At 37.9% G+C, this 18,672-nt stretch overlaps 1 protein-coding gene across 29 annotated transcripts in view; it reads right to left on the bottom strand.

The window, feature by feature from the left end:
* Positions 1-572: 572 nt before the first annotated feature.
* Positions 573-18,672, bottom strand: part of Hnrnpc (heterogeneous nuclear ribonucleoprotein C) — a 30,132-nt gene continuing 12,032 nt past the window's right edge. For 7 of the 29 annotated variants that reach the window (XM_060391228.1, XM_060391230.1, XM_060391229.1 and 4 more), the window contains 7 exons: positions 12,309-12,585; positions 9,188-9,302; positions 8,622-8,669; positions 2,413-2,573; positions 1,397-1,510; positions 1,033-1,214; positions 573-933 (listed from right to left, as the gene is read on the bottom strand). In XM_060391228.1, the coding sequence (XP_060247211.1) occupies positions 850-933; positions 1,033-1,214; positions 1,397-1,510; positions 2,413-2,573; positions 8,622-8,669; positions 9,188-9,302; positions 12,309-12,549 (945 nt within the window). In that variant the 5' untranslated portion in view covers positions 12,550-12,585 and the 3' untranslated portion in view covers positions 573-849. The remainder of the gene's footprint in view (positions 934-1,032; positions 1,215-1,396; positions 1,511-2,412; positions 2,574-8,621; positions 8,670-9,187; positions 9,303-12,308; positions 12,586-18,672) is intronic. The other 22 variants (XM_060391240.1, XM_060391239.1, XM_060391238.1 and 19 more) reach the window with 5 other exon arrangements.

Raw genomic sequence — 18,672 nt, 5'->3', positions numbered from 1 at the left:
AAAAAATACCTGGGTTTGTACTAAACATAATTGAAACAATCAACCAGCTCATGTCAAAATTATTTAAACACTCGTCTCAAAATGATTTTTATTCAGTTATGCATGATGACCAGTACTCAAGAAAATCGTATTTAATACACCTAGAGTATTTGTGGAGGTTGCTTTTGTAAAAATAAGCAAATAATTATAATAATAAAAAAAATCAGATTTTCTTTACTTCAAATTCCTGCTTTAATAAGGAATTGTTTATTTTGAGAAAAAGATCTCAAACATCAGGCTGTTCACAAAAATAACCCATGGTATTAACTTTAGAAAACAAATATTAAGACTATTACACTATTTTCCTGTAAGATGCATTTGACATGCCAACTCCCATTCACAAAAATACATGGTTACATTCGTGTTGAACAGCCTCACTCATGTGAGGGAAACACACACCTCTAATGCAAAGCTGCTCTCAGGGTTACAAGTAAATGAGATGCCTCTGCAGTTAGGGGAGCAACTACTGAAATCATATGAATGGGAAGAACTGTACTCCCTGCATAACAAGAGATTATTTCGGAGACAGCTGATAAAAACCATACATCTTTTTATTGTTAAGTCAAAGAGGTATCAAAATTAAAGCAAAACTTACAGGGTAAGACTTAACAAAACTACTAAGGAGCATCAAAGAAAGTGAAAATGGAACTAGGCGCAGGGCAATTATGAATTAATGAACACAGGAAGGAATAGGAGAGGGAGAACAGTGAGAATGTGCTGAAGATACTAGGGGAGAGGATCTGGTGTTACTTTGATCTCTCACAAGCGCCCAGATAAATGAATAACGGATTTCTAAACTCCGCTATGTGCTTAAGAGTCATCCTCCCCATTTGCGCTGTCTCTGTCATCCTCTCCTTCCTCTGGCTCTTTTTCCTCATCCTTGATCATCTCCAGCTGTGAGAAGACACAAATAAGGTAAGAGTTAGAGGTATTCCTCTCATCCATGGACCCCAGTCCCCCAAAACCTCTTTCCCTCCTCCCCAAGGTCATCACCTGATCATCCCCCCGATCCTCGTTATCGTCATCATCCAGCAGGTCACCCTCCTCAGCAGAGTCATCCGCACCTGCCTCAGACTCCATCTTTACATTAGTTTCATCCTTCTTCACAGAGGCACTGCTCTGCTCTTCTTCAGACTTTTCGTTCTTCATCTCTACTGGGGATGAGAAGGACAAGTCTGTCCAGGGGCAAGTGTTGCCCACAGGATATAGACATTTCCCATTAATCATTGAAAGTAAAGTTTTACAAAGTTTCCCAAACAAAATAATGCCCGTCCAAACACCCCAATTAGCAAAATACATTAACAACTACCTTAGGAAGATACCCAATCTTACTTGAAACAAGCAAAAAGACCATTACCTGCTTGTTTGCTTTGTTCTTTTTCAATTTTTTCCAGGCTTTCCAGCAGAGAATCCACTTTTTGTTTTATCTGAGTCAGCTCCTTCTTAATGGCCTGAAGGTCATCACCTTTCACTATAACAGAAACACAATGTTAGAACAGAATAATTCGTACTATAATTTACCAGCTAGTGAAAATGTTTTCTTTCTAAGGGCTGGGCTTTTTGAGTTGATTACTTAGAACCACAGGAGAAATTTTTTTTCTAGTTAACTACAAAAAAGAGGTTAACTAACAAACTTTTATCTTTAGTCACTACATGATTTTTTTAAAACTACACGCCTTACAATATCGTTAACATAAATGAGTACTATTTTTCCCATGTTCATGCAAGGATGCAGACACAAAAGGAAGGCAGGACAAGCTTTCAGAGCTTGCACATTCAAATTCTCCTTTGAGGCACTGAAATTAGCTCAGCTTTATTAAGCTCTGGGAATCTGAACTGAGATATTACCCACTCTGCTCCAACTGCTTTATTCACGTAAACTGACATGAGTATATGGTAGCTAAATTTAATTAGTTCTCTAAAGTATCAAATACACATTTTATAAATTAACAAAACTATTAGAAATAAACATTAAGGTGCTCTGCTTTACAGATAGTCAGGATTCACACTCAGGTCCTTATCCTTGAAGGATAGAACTTACCAACTGAGCATCTACCAGACTCCCACATCTCACTGTTCAAGGTCACATAATCTGTTTATGTCAATTCTAATAACCTCTCTACTTCAAAAAACCACATCTCTAGACGGCTAAGCAGCTGAGTTTGTTAGTTTGCTATTCTTGCAGAAGTTTCACGGGAGTTCAGTTCTCAGCACCCATCCCAGGTATCTCACACCTACAACTACAGCTCCAGAAAAATTAGCACTCTCTCTGGACTCAACATGACTCCCGCCCCTCAAACATGTATGTAAATAAACTAGACATTAGAGGTGGAATGCACTGCATAAAAATAACAAACAAGAATCAAAGCTTACACTTTCCAGACTTGGAAGAAGATCCCCGTTGTCCACTCTTTGAATTGAATCCACTTTTGCCCCTTCGTGAGGTGTTTCCCGACACACGCTGGCGTTTAGAAGGCACCACAGCTCGAGCAATAGGAGGAGGAGGAGGAACACGTGCTGGGTAACTGTACATCCTATGGAACAAAATAATAATTCTTCAAAATTAAAAAAATCAACTCATAATTCAAACCAGAGCCTTAAGAGCATCACCTGTCATTTCTTTTTACTAAATTGGTTACCAAAAACTCCACAATTTGATGAAGTAACATTGTAGAAAAGCCAAGGGGAAAGAAATCCTCACAATGAAATGATAGGTTTGACTAGATTTAGAAAAACAGACTTTTGAACTTTCAAAAGAATGTTATTTATCTTATACTTAAAACAATTAACATCAAGTAAAATATAACACTCCTAAGGAATGAAATGTACTGAGCCCGAAAGCAGGTATTTAGTTTTAGTCATTCAAAGAAACATTACAAGTGATAAAGAGCTACCAACCACTGAGTATTTTTAAAAATAATTTTATGTGCACTGGTGTAGAGATATCAGATCACTGAGAACTGGAGTTACAGACAGTTATGAGCTGCTATAGCTGGGAACTGAACCTGAGTCCTTTGGAAGAATAGCTGGTTCTCTTAACCACTGACCCATCCCTCCAGCCCCCACTGAGCATTTTTTTCACCTACTTTAAAAAAAGAAAAAAAAAAAAAAAAAAAAAAAAAAAGGCAATCATAGGATCTTTAATCCCTGAGGCAAACAGTTCCCTGTGAGTTCAGAGCTACAGAGACACGGCCTTTAAAAAGGCAGTTTTAGATGAAATATTAAGAACATTGATGACAACATTAATTCAGCCAGATCAAGTTCTCTTTCATTTATAAAGTTCACATTAAGGAGACCAGGTATCTACAAAGGGGAATTTTACTAGTGAATGAGACAGAAAGAAATTTGTCTTGGTTACAGGACTATGTATTCTGTACATAAACCCTGGAGCCCAAATTGCATTCCAAGTGGTATCCAGGTCCATGAGGTGAATTTAACTGTATATAACTACATTCTTTACTGACAACAATTTCTGTCTTTAGTTAAACTTAGAAAAACACATTCCTCTACCACTACAGAATAACAAACAGCTCACCCCTGTACTTATTTACTTATTTGTTACTATTACAAAGCTCCTGGAATACTTTAAGCTTCTCATCATGACGGTCTTTAAAAGTTTCAGTGTCCTGGGGGCAATGTGTCTTTCTTTACTATCTTCATTAAGCTAGAGCTCTTTTAACTTAGTATGGTTCCAAATATATGTCATCTGTGATGACCATCCTCCTTCCAGCTTCTCTTTACCCTTTCAACAAATTCTAAGCAGTGTTTATGTTAGCTGGTAAGAACTTTTGAAGTCCCAACTAGGTAATTCTTTCAGCTACCTATCGTCAGTCTCTTAGTGCTGCTCAAATCTCTCAATGTTTTCTCATCTTTATCACATTATCAGAGTAAAAGACATACAATTGTGCAAGGCATGGTGGCACACACCTTTAATCCCAGCACTCAGGAGGCTGAGGCAGGATTAAAAAAAAAAAAAAAAGACAAAGAACTCTTATCATATACAGTATTTCCTAGGGTGATATTTTCATTAGTTATTTTTCTGTTGGAAACCACCCTTAAATTTTCTGGACTGTCATCCATTTATGGCTTAGATAATATGCAAAGAATATGGAATTTATTCTAAAATGTGTTTAAAAGAGTTCTCAAATAAAGGGAGTCACAGTGATGCATGCCTGTAATCCCAGCACACAGGGAGGTTGATCTCTCAGTTCAAGGCCAGCCCAATTTACAAAGTGAGTCCAGGATAGCCAAGGCAACAGAGAAACTGCATCTCAGAAGAAAAAAGAGAGAGAGTTCTCAAATTATTTAATGTGCTTGGTATAGACACACCTTTTCTATAATCACTAGACTGGTGGCAACTGAAACCAAGAAGAATATCAACCCCACCCTCACAAATATTCACACAAAACCACACACACAACACTTGCATCTAGGGTCTACAAGGAAGGCACAATTCTCGGAGAGGTCCCAAGTTCAACTCCCAGCATCCACATCAGGTACCTTATAATCAACTCCAGTGTAACCTGGCCTCTGTGGGTACCTGCACTCATATGCACAACACACACACACATTATTAGAAATAATGAAAACAGCCAGCTGGTAGAGACATACTCCTTTACTCCCAACATTTGGGAGGCAGAGGCTGTTGTCCAGGGCTACAAGGGAAAAACCTATCTTTAAAAAAAAAAAAAAAAAGACAATAAAAAAGTTTACTTGCCCTAATACCTTTCCTTTCCAAATATTTAGAAAATTTTAAACTACTAAACACATTTAGCCCAAGTTTCTCTTCTCCTACAACATTAAACTCCTTATCATGTCACACTAGTACCTTCACATCAAAATTTCTAACTACGGATGAGTATATCTTTAAACATACAAGAAAACTTCAAAATACAATCTTAAGGTTGTAGCCTAACCATTTTTGTCCTAACATGTCCTGATTATTTGATGACTAAATCTTAATGAAAGTTAATCTCTGGGGAAACAAAACCTGTGTACTGAACAACCCTACCCAACACAGGACACATTAGTATCCCTACTAATTTCAGAGCAGTTACTTTACTGCCTAAACTGGATTATCAGATGACTTCTTTGACCTGAGGGTTCCTGGTATTTCTTTTCTGTTATTTCCTTATGGTCCAACACACTTAGATATGAAGTAATAATAGCAATGTAAGATGCTTAATGGGAGAATTGTAGAGCTCTCATAATTTATATTGTGCACCACAGAATCATGAAGTTGTTAATGATCAATAAACTACAATAAATTTAGTGTATTTCATCTGGTTCAGTTAACTTAGTAGACACTCTACTCATTAAATTAGACTAAAATGACTGGAAAGACTGCTCCTCTTCCAGAGGACCCAGGTTTCCCAGCACTCACAACTCTATTATGGTGTTAAGGTGATTGAAAACCCCCATACATGCAATCCTGTAAACAGAAAATAAACCAAACATTCTAGAAAGCTAAGTATCTCAGGTGGATAACTGTCTTGCTAGTCTGAGGACCTGAACTTGAACCCTAGAATGAACATTAACAAAGTAGGGTATAGTGGCACCTGATTGTAATCCCAGTGATGGGCAGGGAGACAAATCCCACAGCCTTGTTGGTTAAACAGAAAGCTTAACGCAAAGGAAATAAATAAAAGATAGGTAATTACATAGAGTACACAATATCTGAACATCATGATTTAACACAGGCCTGCATAGACTTGTGTGCATTATGTAGTACCTGCATGTATGTACAATCTTACACATTAACCAAATTTAGTACAACATATCTTATACCTGTGACCTCAGTACTTGAGGAGAGGGTAAGGAATTAAGGACAAGCCCAGCAAATGATTAATGCCAGTCGAGGCATCATGAAACTGTCAAAAAACAACCAAAAATCCAACAAAAGGGAAAACTCATTTACTCCCTAAACTACTTATATATAAACTTCCACCCAAAGCTTTCAAATCTTGTCTCAGAGTAAGAGACAATTTCCTATCTTCTGTTTAAATTTTTTCCCCACCATTCCTTTAAATTTATTATTATTGTGTGTGTGTCATTTATGTCTGTATGTACTAAGGGGGCTAGGATCCCCTGGTGCCAGTTAGTTATAAGCCACAAGTTTCTAACAGCGGATGTCTTGTCTTCCAGTTCTAGGATGACAGGCAAATACTGTCACACCCAACTCTTTTGTAGGCACTTACCACTAAGAACCAGCTCTCTACCAGCTTCTTACTGTGTGCAGTCGCCACAGCCACTGTAGGGAGCTGATATTCACTACAAGCGCTTGTTTTCTGCAAACACTCCGTGCTGCTTTCCAAGGTCAGGAGTTTAATTCCCAGCAACCTTATGGTGGCTAACCAACTATAACGAGATCTGGCGGCTGTTGGTATAATGTTCTTTTGAAATGTCTACACCTTACCCTTGTTCATTCAAAGCTGATTTCTCTCCCCCACTATCTGGTTTCAATGCCAACAGTGCATTGTGATGTTTATTTTAAGCATCACGTGTCTCAAGTTTGTGTAAACATGCTACCATTTATTCTCCAACTTGTCAAATAAAACAACTAGCCACAATGTTGGGCAATGCAGAGGATAGGGTGGGTCTTCCTGGTTGAGAGTGGGAGGAGAGGAAGAAGTAGGAGGAATAAGAGGAGAAAAGCTGGGAGAGGAGAAGCTGGAGGAGAGGTCTTGGAACAACATGGAGAAATCAACTGGACCTAAGATATCACTAAAAGGAAGTATAATGGGTAAAATCTGAATGGTAGGAAACTATGGGGGCTTGGAGGTTTAGGATGGAATAACTATTGCCTGGCATTGTGTTCTAGGTTAACTAAATAAATCCTAGTCTCTGTGTGGAGATTTGGTTATACAGTTGTTAAGGATTAACCGCAGCTTTACTAAAAGATATATCAATAGTAAATATTAATAACCTAATACAACAGGTAGCCTTTTCTGGTTTTCAGGTGTACATGCAGACATAACACTAGATAATAAATTTTTTAAAAATTATTGTTTGCACATAAAACATAAAATTTTAGCTAGGGCAGTGCGATAGACATGAATCCTAACATCTAGAAGGCAGAGGTAAACATTCCCCATGTCTTTTAGAACTTTTGAGATTGAAGGCAGCCTGATCTACAGAGTTCTAGGACAGCCAGAGCTACACAGAGAAACCACGTTTCAAAAAAAACCGAATATACCAAGCTAAAAACAAAAACAGCCAACAGTCAAGTAACATTGTGTTCCACATATTACATAATATAAAACAGATCAAGCAAAACTTAAGTGGTTGTTTAAGGGGGTTAGAGAAACAGGGTCTCCTTATGTAAGCCTGCACTAACTACCTGAAACTAAAATGGCCCTCAAACTCAATACCTGTCTGCCTCTACATAATCGCCAACCCTACAATTTTTAAATAATATACAAATAATATATTGGGAGTTGAGAGATGACTCAATGAGCTGAACCTAGGTCTGATCCCTAGATCCCAAAAGACTATTGATCTCCACATGCAAACAGAAAGGCTTTAGAAAAATAATATACCATAATGTTCAAAGAATTTACTCCCTAAATCTTTCTTGAGACAGCATTTTTCTGTCCAGGCTGGCCTGGAAATCAGAGAGCTGCCTCCCTGAGTGCTAGGATTACAGGCAACCTGCCTAAATCTTTTTCTTAATGTACTATTTATTTTTATAGACTGATCTCACCATGTCCTTGAACACATCATTCAAAGACATGTGTAACCTAACTCTACCCAGTCACACCGCTGTCATACAAATACTATCTGAAAGGTAAAAAAAAAAAAAAAAAATCAATCAATCAGTGTTTTCCCCATGTCTTTTAGAACTACAGCACAGTCCACACTTACAAATCTTAGAAATTAATTCATTATACACTAACTTCCTGTGTCCTGATTTACTAAGATAGGTTCAGGGCTGGAGAGATGGCTCAGTGGTTAAGAGGACTGTCTGCTTTTCCAAAGGAACCAGGTTCAACACCCAGCACCCACATGGCAGCTCACAACTGTCTATAACTCTAGTTCCAGTTCTAGTGTCTAGTCTGACACTCTCACGCCAAAGGACATAAAATACAATTAAATAAAATTTTTTACAGTTTTTAAAATAATTAAAAAAAAAGACATGTTCAAAGGAAACTAGGATTTTAAACATTTGGATAATTTCTATTATAATACAGATTCTTTTAAATCAATGAAAATGCCGTACTGTGGAGTTGAAGATAGTTCAGGGAATAAGAGAACTCCCAGAAGACACACATTTAGAATCTCAGAACCAATGTTTGGCAATTCACACCTGCCTGCAACAACTAATCTGATAAGCCCTCTCTCTTCCAGGCACTGTAGACCTCTGACACACGAGGTAGTCATATAAATACAGGCTCATAAAATGTATATGGAATTCTTAAAAGCTGTATTTCCAAACACCTTACTAAAGAAGTTTTCATTTATTTGTATGGAAAGCAGCATTTGAAACATGTCATTCATTATTTGAAAAAGTAAATAATGATAATGAGTTTGACTGACTTCTAAAAAAAACAAAAAACAACAACAACAAAAAACCACACACATACCTGTCATAATAATCCCGTTGAAAGTCATAGTCCAAGTCAAATGAGGAACTGAAAAATAAACACCAAAAGATTATTCTGGAGCTGCTGTTGTTAATTCAAATGGCAGATGGGGTGAAAACAGGCCAAACAAACCACAACAAACAGATCAGTAAGATTAGCAACGAATAATTCCTACTCATTCACAAAAGTAATTTGCCCTCCATGCTATCTTAGACCACTGGACATGCAGTGATATAATAATTAGTAATTCAGATGAAAGTTTCAACAAAATAACGCATGAGCCAAAACAAACACAGAAGAAACAATACAAGTCATACTACAATCCCCTTTCTTACTTTCCAGCTTCCTAGAATGCTACAAATTACTCATTTTATGCTATACACACATGAAACTATTCCTAAACAGCAAAAAACAGAGGCAAAAGGGAAGTATACTAACACAAGTTAATAAGAACTATACTTTTGCACATAGAAAACACATTGCACTGACCCTCCCCACATCCAGAAAACACAGAGAAGATGCCCACTGATGGACACAATGCAGTTATAAATAATAAAGTTCCGGACCTGAGTAGAGGGGACGGAGAAGGGTGTTCTGGTACTGACCCGTACATCTCCGCTGCAGATCGTTTCACACCTGCTTTTCCTCGATTCACTTTTGGCTCTGCAGCCAGGTTAATATCTGGAGAAAAGGAAAACAAAGCCAAAAAGGAAGTTAAAAACAACCTCAAGCCAAAGAGACTGGGTCATTGTATGGCCCCGCAAAGCAAACAATCCTAAACCTGAGATTGCTGTTATCTAACAAATAATCTTAAGTGTTAACTTTCCTTCTCTTTCTCAGTCTTTTAACAAAAAGACTTATTTATGTACATGGGTGCTCTGTTTTCACAAATGCCAGAAGAGGGCATCAGATCCCATTACAGATGGTTGTGAGCCACCATGTGGCTGCTGAGAATTGAACTCTGGACAAACCTCTGGAAGAACAGGTGCTCTTAACCAGAGCCATCTCCCAAGGCCCTAAAAAAGTTTAAGCTTTTACAGAGCTACTCTTTCATTTTTGTACTGTTATATACCAATATTGTCCAGACATACCATTTTTTTCTTTGCTATCTCCACTACCAGCTTCCACTAAGCTCCATTTACACACAACCGTTTACTCATGTACTAACACATGTAAAGAATATCACATTAATAGCTACTAACTGGCCATTTTCCCGGTGTTCCTATTTTTAGGAAACAAAAAAGCCCGGTGCAGTGGTACACACCTGCAGCCCAGCACTTGGGAGGCACAGGCAGGCAGATCTCTGTGCATTTGAGGCCAGCCTGGTGTAAAAATCGAGTCCAGGACAGCTAAGACTACACAGAGAAACCTTGTCTCGAAAAAACAAAAAGAAAAAAAAAAGAGACCATGTATGACTGCCACAATAAGCATGGCAATTTAATGTGATTTAAGTACCATAAATTCCAGTCACGTCCAATGAACTATTCTTATTCCTATTACACCAGCTAAACTACACAGACACTAACAACGTTAAGAAAGTAGTACTCAGATAATGAATTAGCAACTTTTACACCTATACACCAAAAAAAAAAAAAAAATTCTTTCTAAGTTTAATGACACAACAGATTGGGCAGCAAGACATACCAAAGGGCATAAAGTGACTAAAACTGATTCCCTTCTCCCCCTGCCTTACTCAGTAACTCTTTTTATTCTCTTGGTATCCTTTCTAGCTTTTTGGATTCTTGACCCAGAATACATGTATTTATATACAAAAATGTGTACATTAACTTTGTCTTTTCACCTCAGTACTTTCTAGATCTACTCCTTTTTTTCTATAACTTTAAGTTTTTCTTTTATGATTAAGAAAAAATAAAGATTTTTATGTGCATTGGTGTTCCTCCCTACATGTATGTCTATTTGAGGGTGTTAGATCCCCTAGAACTTAAGAGTTAACAGAGAGCTACCATGTGGGTGCTGGTCATTGAACCTGGGTCTGTGGAAGAACAGCCAGTGCTCTTAACACTGAGGCATATCCCCAGCTTGCTTGTTTCTCTATAACTGATTATATAAGTTCACTGAATATATACATATAAATATACAGATTATGTTCATTATTTTTTCATTCACCTACTCATTTCTTTGCTAATGGGTATACAGCAACAATAATCACATAGACACAATTATGTATAGTAGAAGGAACACTTTGGGTCTATGCCTAGAAATACTATGTATAACTGGTACTTGGCAGTGGTAGTTTTTGTGAAAACTCCAGTGAGGCCATGGTGACTTTGTATTTTGTACTCCCCAGCAATAGAGGTTAACAGTTCTATTCTTGCTAACTGGTCAGCATTTAAACTTCAGTACAGAGTCGAAATGAAGATAAATAATCCAAGGTAATCATGGTGATGCATGCCTTTATTCACAGTACTCTGGAGGCAGAGGCAGGTGGATCTCATCAGTGAGTTCCAGCCCAGCCTGATCTACAGCAGAGAAAATCTTATTCCCTAAAATGTATATCAGGTGCAACTAATGTGACCTAAAGTCAACTATACAACAACAAAGCCAAAATTGGAGTGTACTCTTGTAAACACTTCCCATGAAAATAAGCCAGAGATTTCATTAAAAATTTCAAATTACAGTTTAGATGTGGTGGAACATACATTTAATCCCAGCAAAGGAAGGCTGAGTTCAAGGAAGAATTAAGAACAGTAACAGTCAACTTTGGACCAGCACTGTTACCAGACAGAAAGGCTGCAGCAGGGAAGGTGTTACATAGGTTTAATACATTCAAAGTTACTTTAAAAGACAAGCTTGGGGGCTGGAGAGATGGATCACTGGTTAAGAGCCCTGTCTGCTCTTCCAAAGGACCCGGATTCCCAGCACCCACATGGCAGTTCACAACTGTCTGTAACACCAATTCCAAGGAATCTGACACCCTCACACTAATACATATAAAATAATTTAAAAAGACAAGACAAGCTTGGAAAGGAGTGATGGCAAACAAGTTTTAATCCCAACACGATGGGAGTTTGAAGTCATAGTGGTAAACATTCTATGCAAAAATAAAATCCTGTCACAAAAAAATAAATGAACCAAGGACGGTGCTAGACACCTTTATTTAATCCAGCATTTGGAAGGCAGAGGCCAACCTGGACTACTGATCAAGTTCCAGGACAGACAGGGCTAGAGAAACCCTGTCTCCAAAATGAAACAAAACAAAAAAGAATTCTCAAAACTATTCTACTTCATGTTTGCTATAACACATTTATACACATCAAAAATTGTGAGATGGGGCTGGAGAAATGGCTCAATGGTTAAGACCACTATCTGTTCTTCCAAAGGACCGGGTTCAATTCCCAGCACCTACATGGCAGCTCACAACTGTCTGTAATGCCAATTCCAAGGGTTCTGACACCTTCACACTAATGCACATAAAATAAAATAAAATCCCAGGCAGTCTTGTTCCACAGACTAAGTCTTAGCTATATATGAATATGTCTGAGAAGTGGCTCCACATTATTAAATGCCATTATCATGTCCTACATTTACTCAAGATTAACAAGGGTTGATCAGTTTGTTTCAAACAGCATAGAAAGCCACTGTATTATTACATTGCAGTCACAACATCAAGTATCAAGACCAGCTTTACAGACTTGAGAAAACAAATTTATTCAGCCCCAAACTCACCTAAAACCTGGCCAGCAATCATTCTGCCATCCTCTCCAGCTACAGCAGCCCGGGCATTCCTTTCATTAACATACTGGACGAAGGCAAAGCCCTTATGCACAGAGCAACCCACAATTTTGCCATACTTTGAAAAGATGGCCTCCACATCAGACTTCTTGACCACAAGAGTGTTCAGATTCCCAATGAATACACGGGAATTCATGGATCGAGGATCTGTCTTGTTGGTAACATTGCTAGCCATCTCCTTTGATGATAAGGTTTCTCACAAAGCTGAAAACTGGAATGAAAAAGAAGCATTCAGGTTAACAGATGTTTGTAATAGTGTTTTATTTGAACCACTGAGACTTCCTACAGTTTCATTCAACTTAGAAGGGATCTCACAGTATCAAATTTATTTGTACTCCTTTTATTCCTCCTCACATACTGGCAACACAATCCTCCTATATATTAATTCCAAGTGATCCTTCAGAAAGTTGAAGTTCTTAAGCAAATTCTAATTCCCTAAAACCTTTACTACCAGTTTTCAGCCTTTTTGCCTTTACGGTTATAAGAAACCTACAATTAGTTTTGCCTATCTAATATATGAAATCTTAGGTTTCTCAAAACAGACTATCTCCAAATTCTACCCTGAAACATTCTTTGCTTTCAAATGTAACTACACAAAGGCAAATTACTTCCAACTAGTCAAGGTATTCACTTGGATTGAGCATATGCTACAAAGTATAAAGCCATCTTTCCATAGGGAACAATTACTTTAAAAGCACTTTTTACACCTAGAATATTGGATGGTGATGATGATAAACTAGCCAATACAACACAGAATAGATAAGTTTTTTCCCCCAGACAGCTCCACTCTAGCCAAGCTGGCCTGAATACTGAAAATTCTCAATACTTGAATCCTAGAATTTTATGTTTAAGCCACCACACAGACCTCACTCTAAAGACTATGTAAAATAAAATTATAATGAAGTTGGTTTTACAGAATGCCCACTGATATTCTTTTAAATTAAATTATATTTCACAATCCTGGTTTGCTGTCTGTTTATCAATATAAATCCTAACATGAAAGCAATACATAACTGATCTGCAGTGGTGGAGCACTTCCCTAACAAAAGCAAAGCCCGTAGTTTACTACTCTGCAGAAGCCACCAATACAGAAAATTTAGCAGGGCATACATGAGGTTCGCAAAAATTATGCACCTGAGGACAAAGGGGTTCAGTAAGTATACGCCATGAAGAACCAGGACCCATCAGGACTAGTTTAATCTCCAACATTCACATTAAAAGAAAAAGAAAAAAAAAATCTGATGACCAGAATCCAAGAGTTCCAGGTCCACTGAAAAACTAGTCTCAAAACCATGGTGGCAAGTAACTGAAGATGACACCCAGCAAACTCTTGTCTTCACAAAAATGGAAAATACACATTGATTTGTGATTAATCACTAAAAACGAAAGGCTGAGGGTGTGTCTCATTATCAAGAAAAAATAAACCTAGGTCTGACAGCCCCTGACTCTTCTGGGAGTGCAGTTTAAACAGAACTACTACCAAAATCTGGTCTTTGCCTGTGCTACACAGAAAGTTCCAACCCAAGGTCTCAAAAGTAGAGGGGATCAGGAGAAATCACCTTCGGAGTCTCTACCAAAACTTCAAGACCCTAGGTTTGATACCCAATGTTCATGTATTTTTTGTATTTTCAATAAAGAATAAAAGAAACACTAAATGATCTAAAATTGATAAAGACTTAACAGGCTCCACTGTCACTCAAAAATGTCTTCCTAAGTCAGGAATGATAGCACACAGGGAAGGAGTTCAAGGCCAGCCTGGTCTACAAAGTGAGTCCAGGACAGAGCTACACAAAGAAACCCTGTTGGGGAGAGTCTTCCTAGGCTTTGTGTGGTTGTTGGTACAAATCTTTAGTACCAACACTCAAGAGGCAGAGGCTCAAGGATCTGAGTCACAATTCAGCATAAAAAACAATGTGTTTTTAGTTTATGTATATAGGAATATATATGATAAAATGTAGAAAATAAAAAACAAAAAGGCATTTGCCATTGGGTATTTAATATAGCTCTATGCTTTAATCAGATTGGCTAATCATATTATAGTCATTAGTGGTAAGAATCATATATGGTAATCAACATGACTTAACATGTCAAATCATATTAAACAATGAGTCAGATTAAGAAAATCAAGACATTCTTTTAAATTATTCTTAAAACTTGAACTAGTCTATATTCAAAACAGAACTCCTTTACTATCTTATGTTCTATACATACATGACAATAAATCTAAATTGCAACAGTGGCTGCCATTTAATTCTGTTCAGGCTAGTTCTGGCCTCAAAATCATAGGAAATCATATTTCCTCTTCTGGGGGAATATTTTTTAAAATTTTTAACCAATGTGTATGTTGTCTGCCTGTGTGTGTGTATCTATGCATGCATGTATATACGTACTCCTTTGTGCTGGTGCCTGAGGAGGTCAAAAGGCTGTATCTCAAACTGGGGTTATAAATAGTTGGTAGGAAATCAAACCTGGGTCCTCTGCAAACCCAAGCTATTTCTTCAGCCCCTAGATAGCAACAATGAATCAAATTTTACAAAGAAACCTCCGGTTTTTTCAACGTTCTTAAATATAAGCCAATTTGTCTACTGGCAGCCATCAATATCTAATTAATATTTCACCTATTTTGCCCTGATGTCCTTTATTTCCTTTGTTGAACCTTCCCAACTGACTTGCTTTTTTTTTTTTTTTGTATTTTGCCTACTACACATCTTTTTTCTATCAATAAATCCTGTCTCCTGCTGGTCTTTTCAGAGGCTAACAATGAACACTGTTCATTGTTACATTAACTACAACCTACATGCTGACCAGCTTAACTTCATTAATTAGAAGCTTCAATCATTAGCCTTTTCATGCCAGAGGCAGATGGTGATGGATCCCTAAGCCTAACATGGTTACATGTAGAGAGGAAAGGAAAGAGACAGAGAGATGGAAAAAGGAGAGGATAACAAATGATAATATTAGTCATCTTTAAAAAGCTGGAATGGGCAGGTCAGTGGTGGCACACGCCTTTAATCCCAGCACTCAGGGACATAGGCAGGTGGATCTGTGAGTTTGAGGTCAGCCTGGTCTGCACAGAGACATCCTGCCAAAAAACAAACAGAAAACAAGTGGGTACTGCTTTTCCAGATGACCAAAGTTCAGTTTTCTGTTCCAGGGAGCCAACACAATCTCCTGGTCTGAGCAGGAACCTGCACTCACAGGTACAAACACTTACAGATACATATCACTATCAAATAATCAAAAATTTGAAAGAAACACCAGTTTTAAAAGTGGCACAAAACATATAATACATTGTAAATATATATGAAGCTAAAGTTTCAATATTAGCCAGACATAAGAAAGACCTAAAGGTTACCAACTAATCCATTTAGTTTAAAAACAAAACTGGCTTGACAAACAAAACTCACCATCTATGTTACACAAATAACCAAGTTTACTGGACATTATACATTAATGGCTATAGTATTTTAAGTTTGTCCTCCCACCCCAGACCAGTTTTCTGTATACAGGCTTGGTAGTCCTGGAACTTGCTTTGACCAAGCTCACCTCAAACTCCAGGATCCACTGCCTCTTTTGAGTGCTTGCTGGGATTAAAGGCATGGTGCCATCCCCACCTGGCCACAATATGGTATTTTTTAATCTCTCTAATGTTAAGTCTCAAACCCAGGTGCCCACATAACAGATCTGGCCAACAGGTTCTCCCAGCATCCCTCAATCTCCACCTGGCTACCATTCCCTATACAGACATTTTGTTTACCTGGGCTTCTTCTACCCAATATTTTCCCGGCTCTCTTCCCTTCTCTTCTCACATGTCCTAGCTCAGGGTCATGCTCACTCTGGACTCTCCCAGATTACCCTGCCTCTGGCTATGCTCTCCTTCCTACCTACAATAAACCTCCTCCACCTTACCTAGGAGCAGTCATGTCTTTTCTTTAAAGTCATCTGGTGCCAAAACCCAGAAAAGCTAAGTGCGAACTATGACTGGTTAGAGTACTTTTGTGACTACTACAGAATTTTAATATGGAAGGTGAAACATGGTATTTTGGAATTGGGGCAGTATTTTAGTAGTAGCATTATATTTATTCTCAGTAGACAGTAACCTATCTCTACAACTTTAAGATCTAAAAAAGATGCACAGCGAGCAAACTAACATTCTTGAAAAAAAAAAGAAAAAGAAAAAAAAAGCTGTAAACAAGTGTCATACAGCTTTAATATTCAAACTAGCTTAAAAACACAAACCTGGGCTGGGTATGATGGCACAGGGCTTTAATAGAGCACTGTAGGCAAAATCTCTGGAGACCAGCCTGGTTTAGAGTGAGTGCCAGGATAGCCAGCTAGGTTTATGTATTAAGATAATTAAGTTTAGGGGCTGGAGAAATATCTCAGTGGTTTAAGAGTGCTGTCTGCATCTTCCAAGGGACCTGGGCTCAACTCCCAGCACCCACATGGCAGCTCACAACTGTCCATAAGCAGTTCCAGGTGGTCTGATACCCTTGGGGCCATGCACATTAAAAAAAAAAAAAAAAAAGATAAATTTAAAAAAGAAACAAAAAACAACCCAACTTCAATGTCTGTCTCACACCTGTAAATAAATTATGTTGGAGTAGCAAAAGCAGGAAAACTGATGAAGCAAGCTTGGGCTACCAGAATGAATAATTGAGGAGTAAAAAAAGAAAGAGAAAATTGGTATGGCCACTACTAGACAAATAACAGATTTTGGCTTCTACAGTCACTTAAAAATATTAAAGTTGCACCTTGGAGCTATAGCTTAGCTAGAACCTTGAGCATGCTAAGCACATACTCTCTGCCACTTAGTTTTTACCTTAAGTTCCTAAAAATTTTTTACTGAGTTAAAGCAATGGGAAGGTAGTTGTACATGTTAATTATGCAGTATTAAAGGTCATGCTGTTTTGTTTGACACAATAAATTGCTTAAAGCCCTCCAACAGATATTCTAGAGCCATAACAAATACCATTTTAGGTCCGGTGTCGTGGCCCATGCCTCTAATCCCAGAGTACTTGAGACAAAGGCAAGAGGATCTCTGAGTTTGATGCCAGCCTGGTCTACAGAGCTAATTCCAGGATAGCCAGAGATATTCAAAGAAACAGTCTTTTACAAAAATAAATAAATCTCTTATATATGGCTGTTTTGACTGCATGCATGTCTGCACACCACTTTTATGTGCGGTCCCCGACACCTAGGGCCTTTATATCCCCTAGGACACCATTGAGGCACTATGTGGTGCTGGGAATTGAACATGGGTCTTCTTCATCTCTTTTTGAAAATGCTTTGGTTGTCAAAGATAGGGGAAAAAAAAAAGGTTTTACTAGCCTACTGGCCAAGTTTCACAATAAGGAAAGATGTTATGCTCAATGCTGTGGATAGTCACACTCATCTGTGAATCTATCCCAGGAAATCTGTCTACTACTGCAATAATGGCGACTGTTGTGGGAGTAACTAACCATATTCTCGTTGGATTTGAAGTCATTCCTAGCCTTGTACTGTAAACATGCCCAAAAGGCCAGACTAGGGTTATAGACAGGTGGTAAAAGCTACTGATGTGCCTGTCAAAAATATTTATCACAGTACTCTCTTAACTGGTCAATATATTAAGAATAAGACCAACAAATGCTCAGGAAATATCAGAAAATGAGGTTTGAGTGTTTAAGAACTGTTGCCAGGCACACTAACAAATGCCTATAATCAATCCCAGCACTCATGGAAGGCAAAAGCAGTTGATCTCCGTGAGTTCGAGGGCAGCCTGGTCTACAAAGTCAATCCAGGACAGCCAAAGCCACACAGAGAAGCCTTCTCGAGAGGAAAAACAAAACAAACAACAACAACAAGAACAAAAAAAAAAAAAAAAAAACAACAACAAGAACAAAAAAAACCTGGTCTTTGCCAGACATTAACATTACATGGCTTTGACCTAAGTCAGAGCAGTTTTTAAACCCTCACAGAAAGCTGATGTGGCCCCACCCTTCCCTAAGCATCTATAGGCAATTAATGTTTGCTGGGCAAGAAAAATAAAATTTCTTCAGAGGTACATTCACTGGAAAGCTACCTATGCTACTGTGAGTAAGTGGATACAAATAGAAGGAAAGACCAGCTAAGTAAGAGGAAGGGAATCAGGAAAGTGGGAGAGGACAAAAGATGGATTGAGAGAGATGAAAGTTATCAAAATACATTTTATATACATCATGTATAATTAACATGCTAGTAAAAATAATTTAAGTATTGAAGGACTACAACTGCATCTAAGAACACTTCTCTAGCATGCATAAAACTCTTGGTTTCA

Source organism: Meriones unguiculatus, chromosome 9, assembly GCF_030254825.1.
Source record: "Meriones unguiculatus strain TT.TT164.6M chromosome 9, Bangor_MerUng_6.1, whole genome shotgun sequence".
NCBI classification, from domain to species: Eukaryota; Metazoa; Chordata; class Mammalia; order Rodentia; family Muridae; genus Meriones; species Meriones unguiculatus.
Note: the sequence above shows the minus strand (reverse complement) of the source record. Positions and strands in the feature narration are given on the sequence as shown.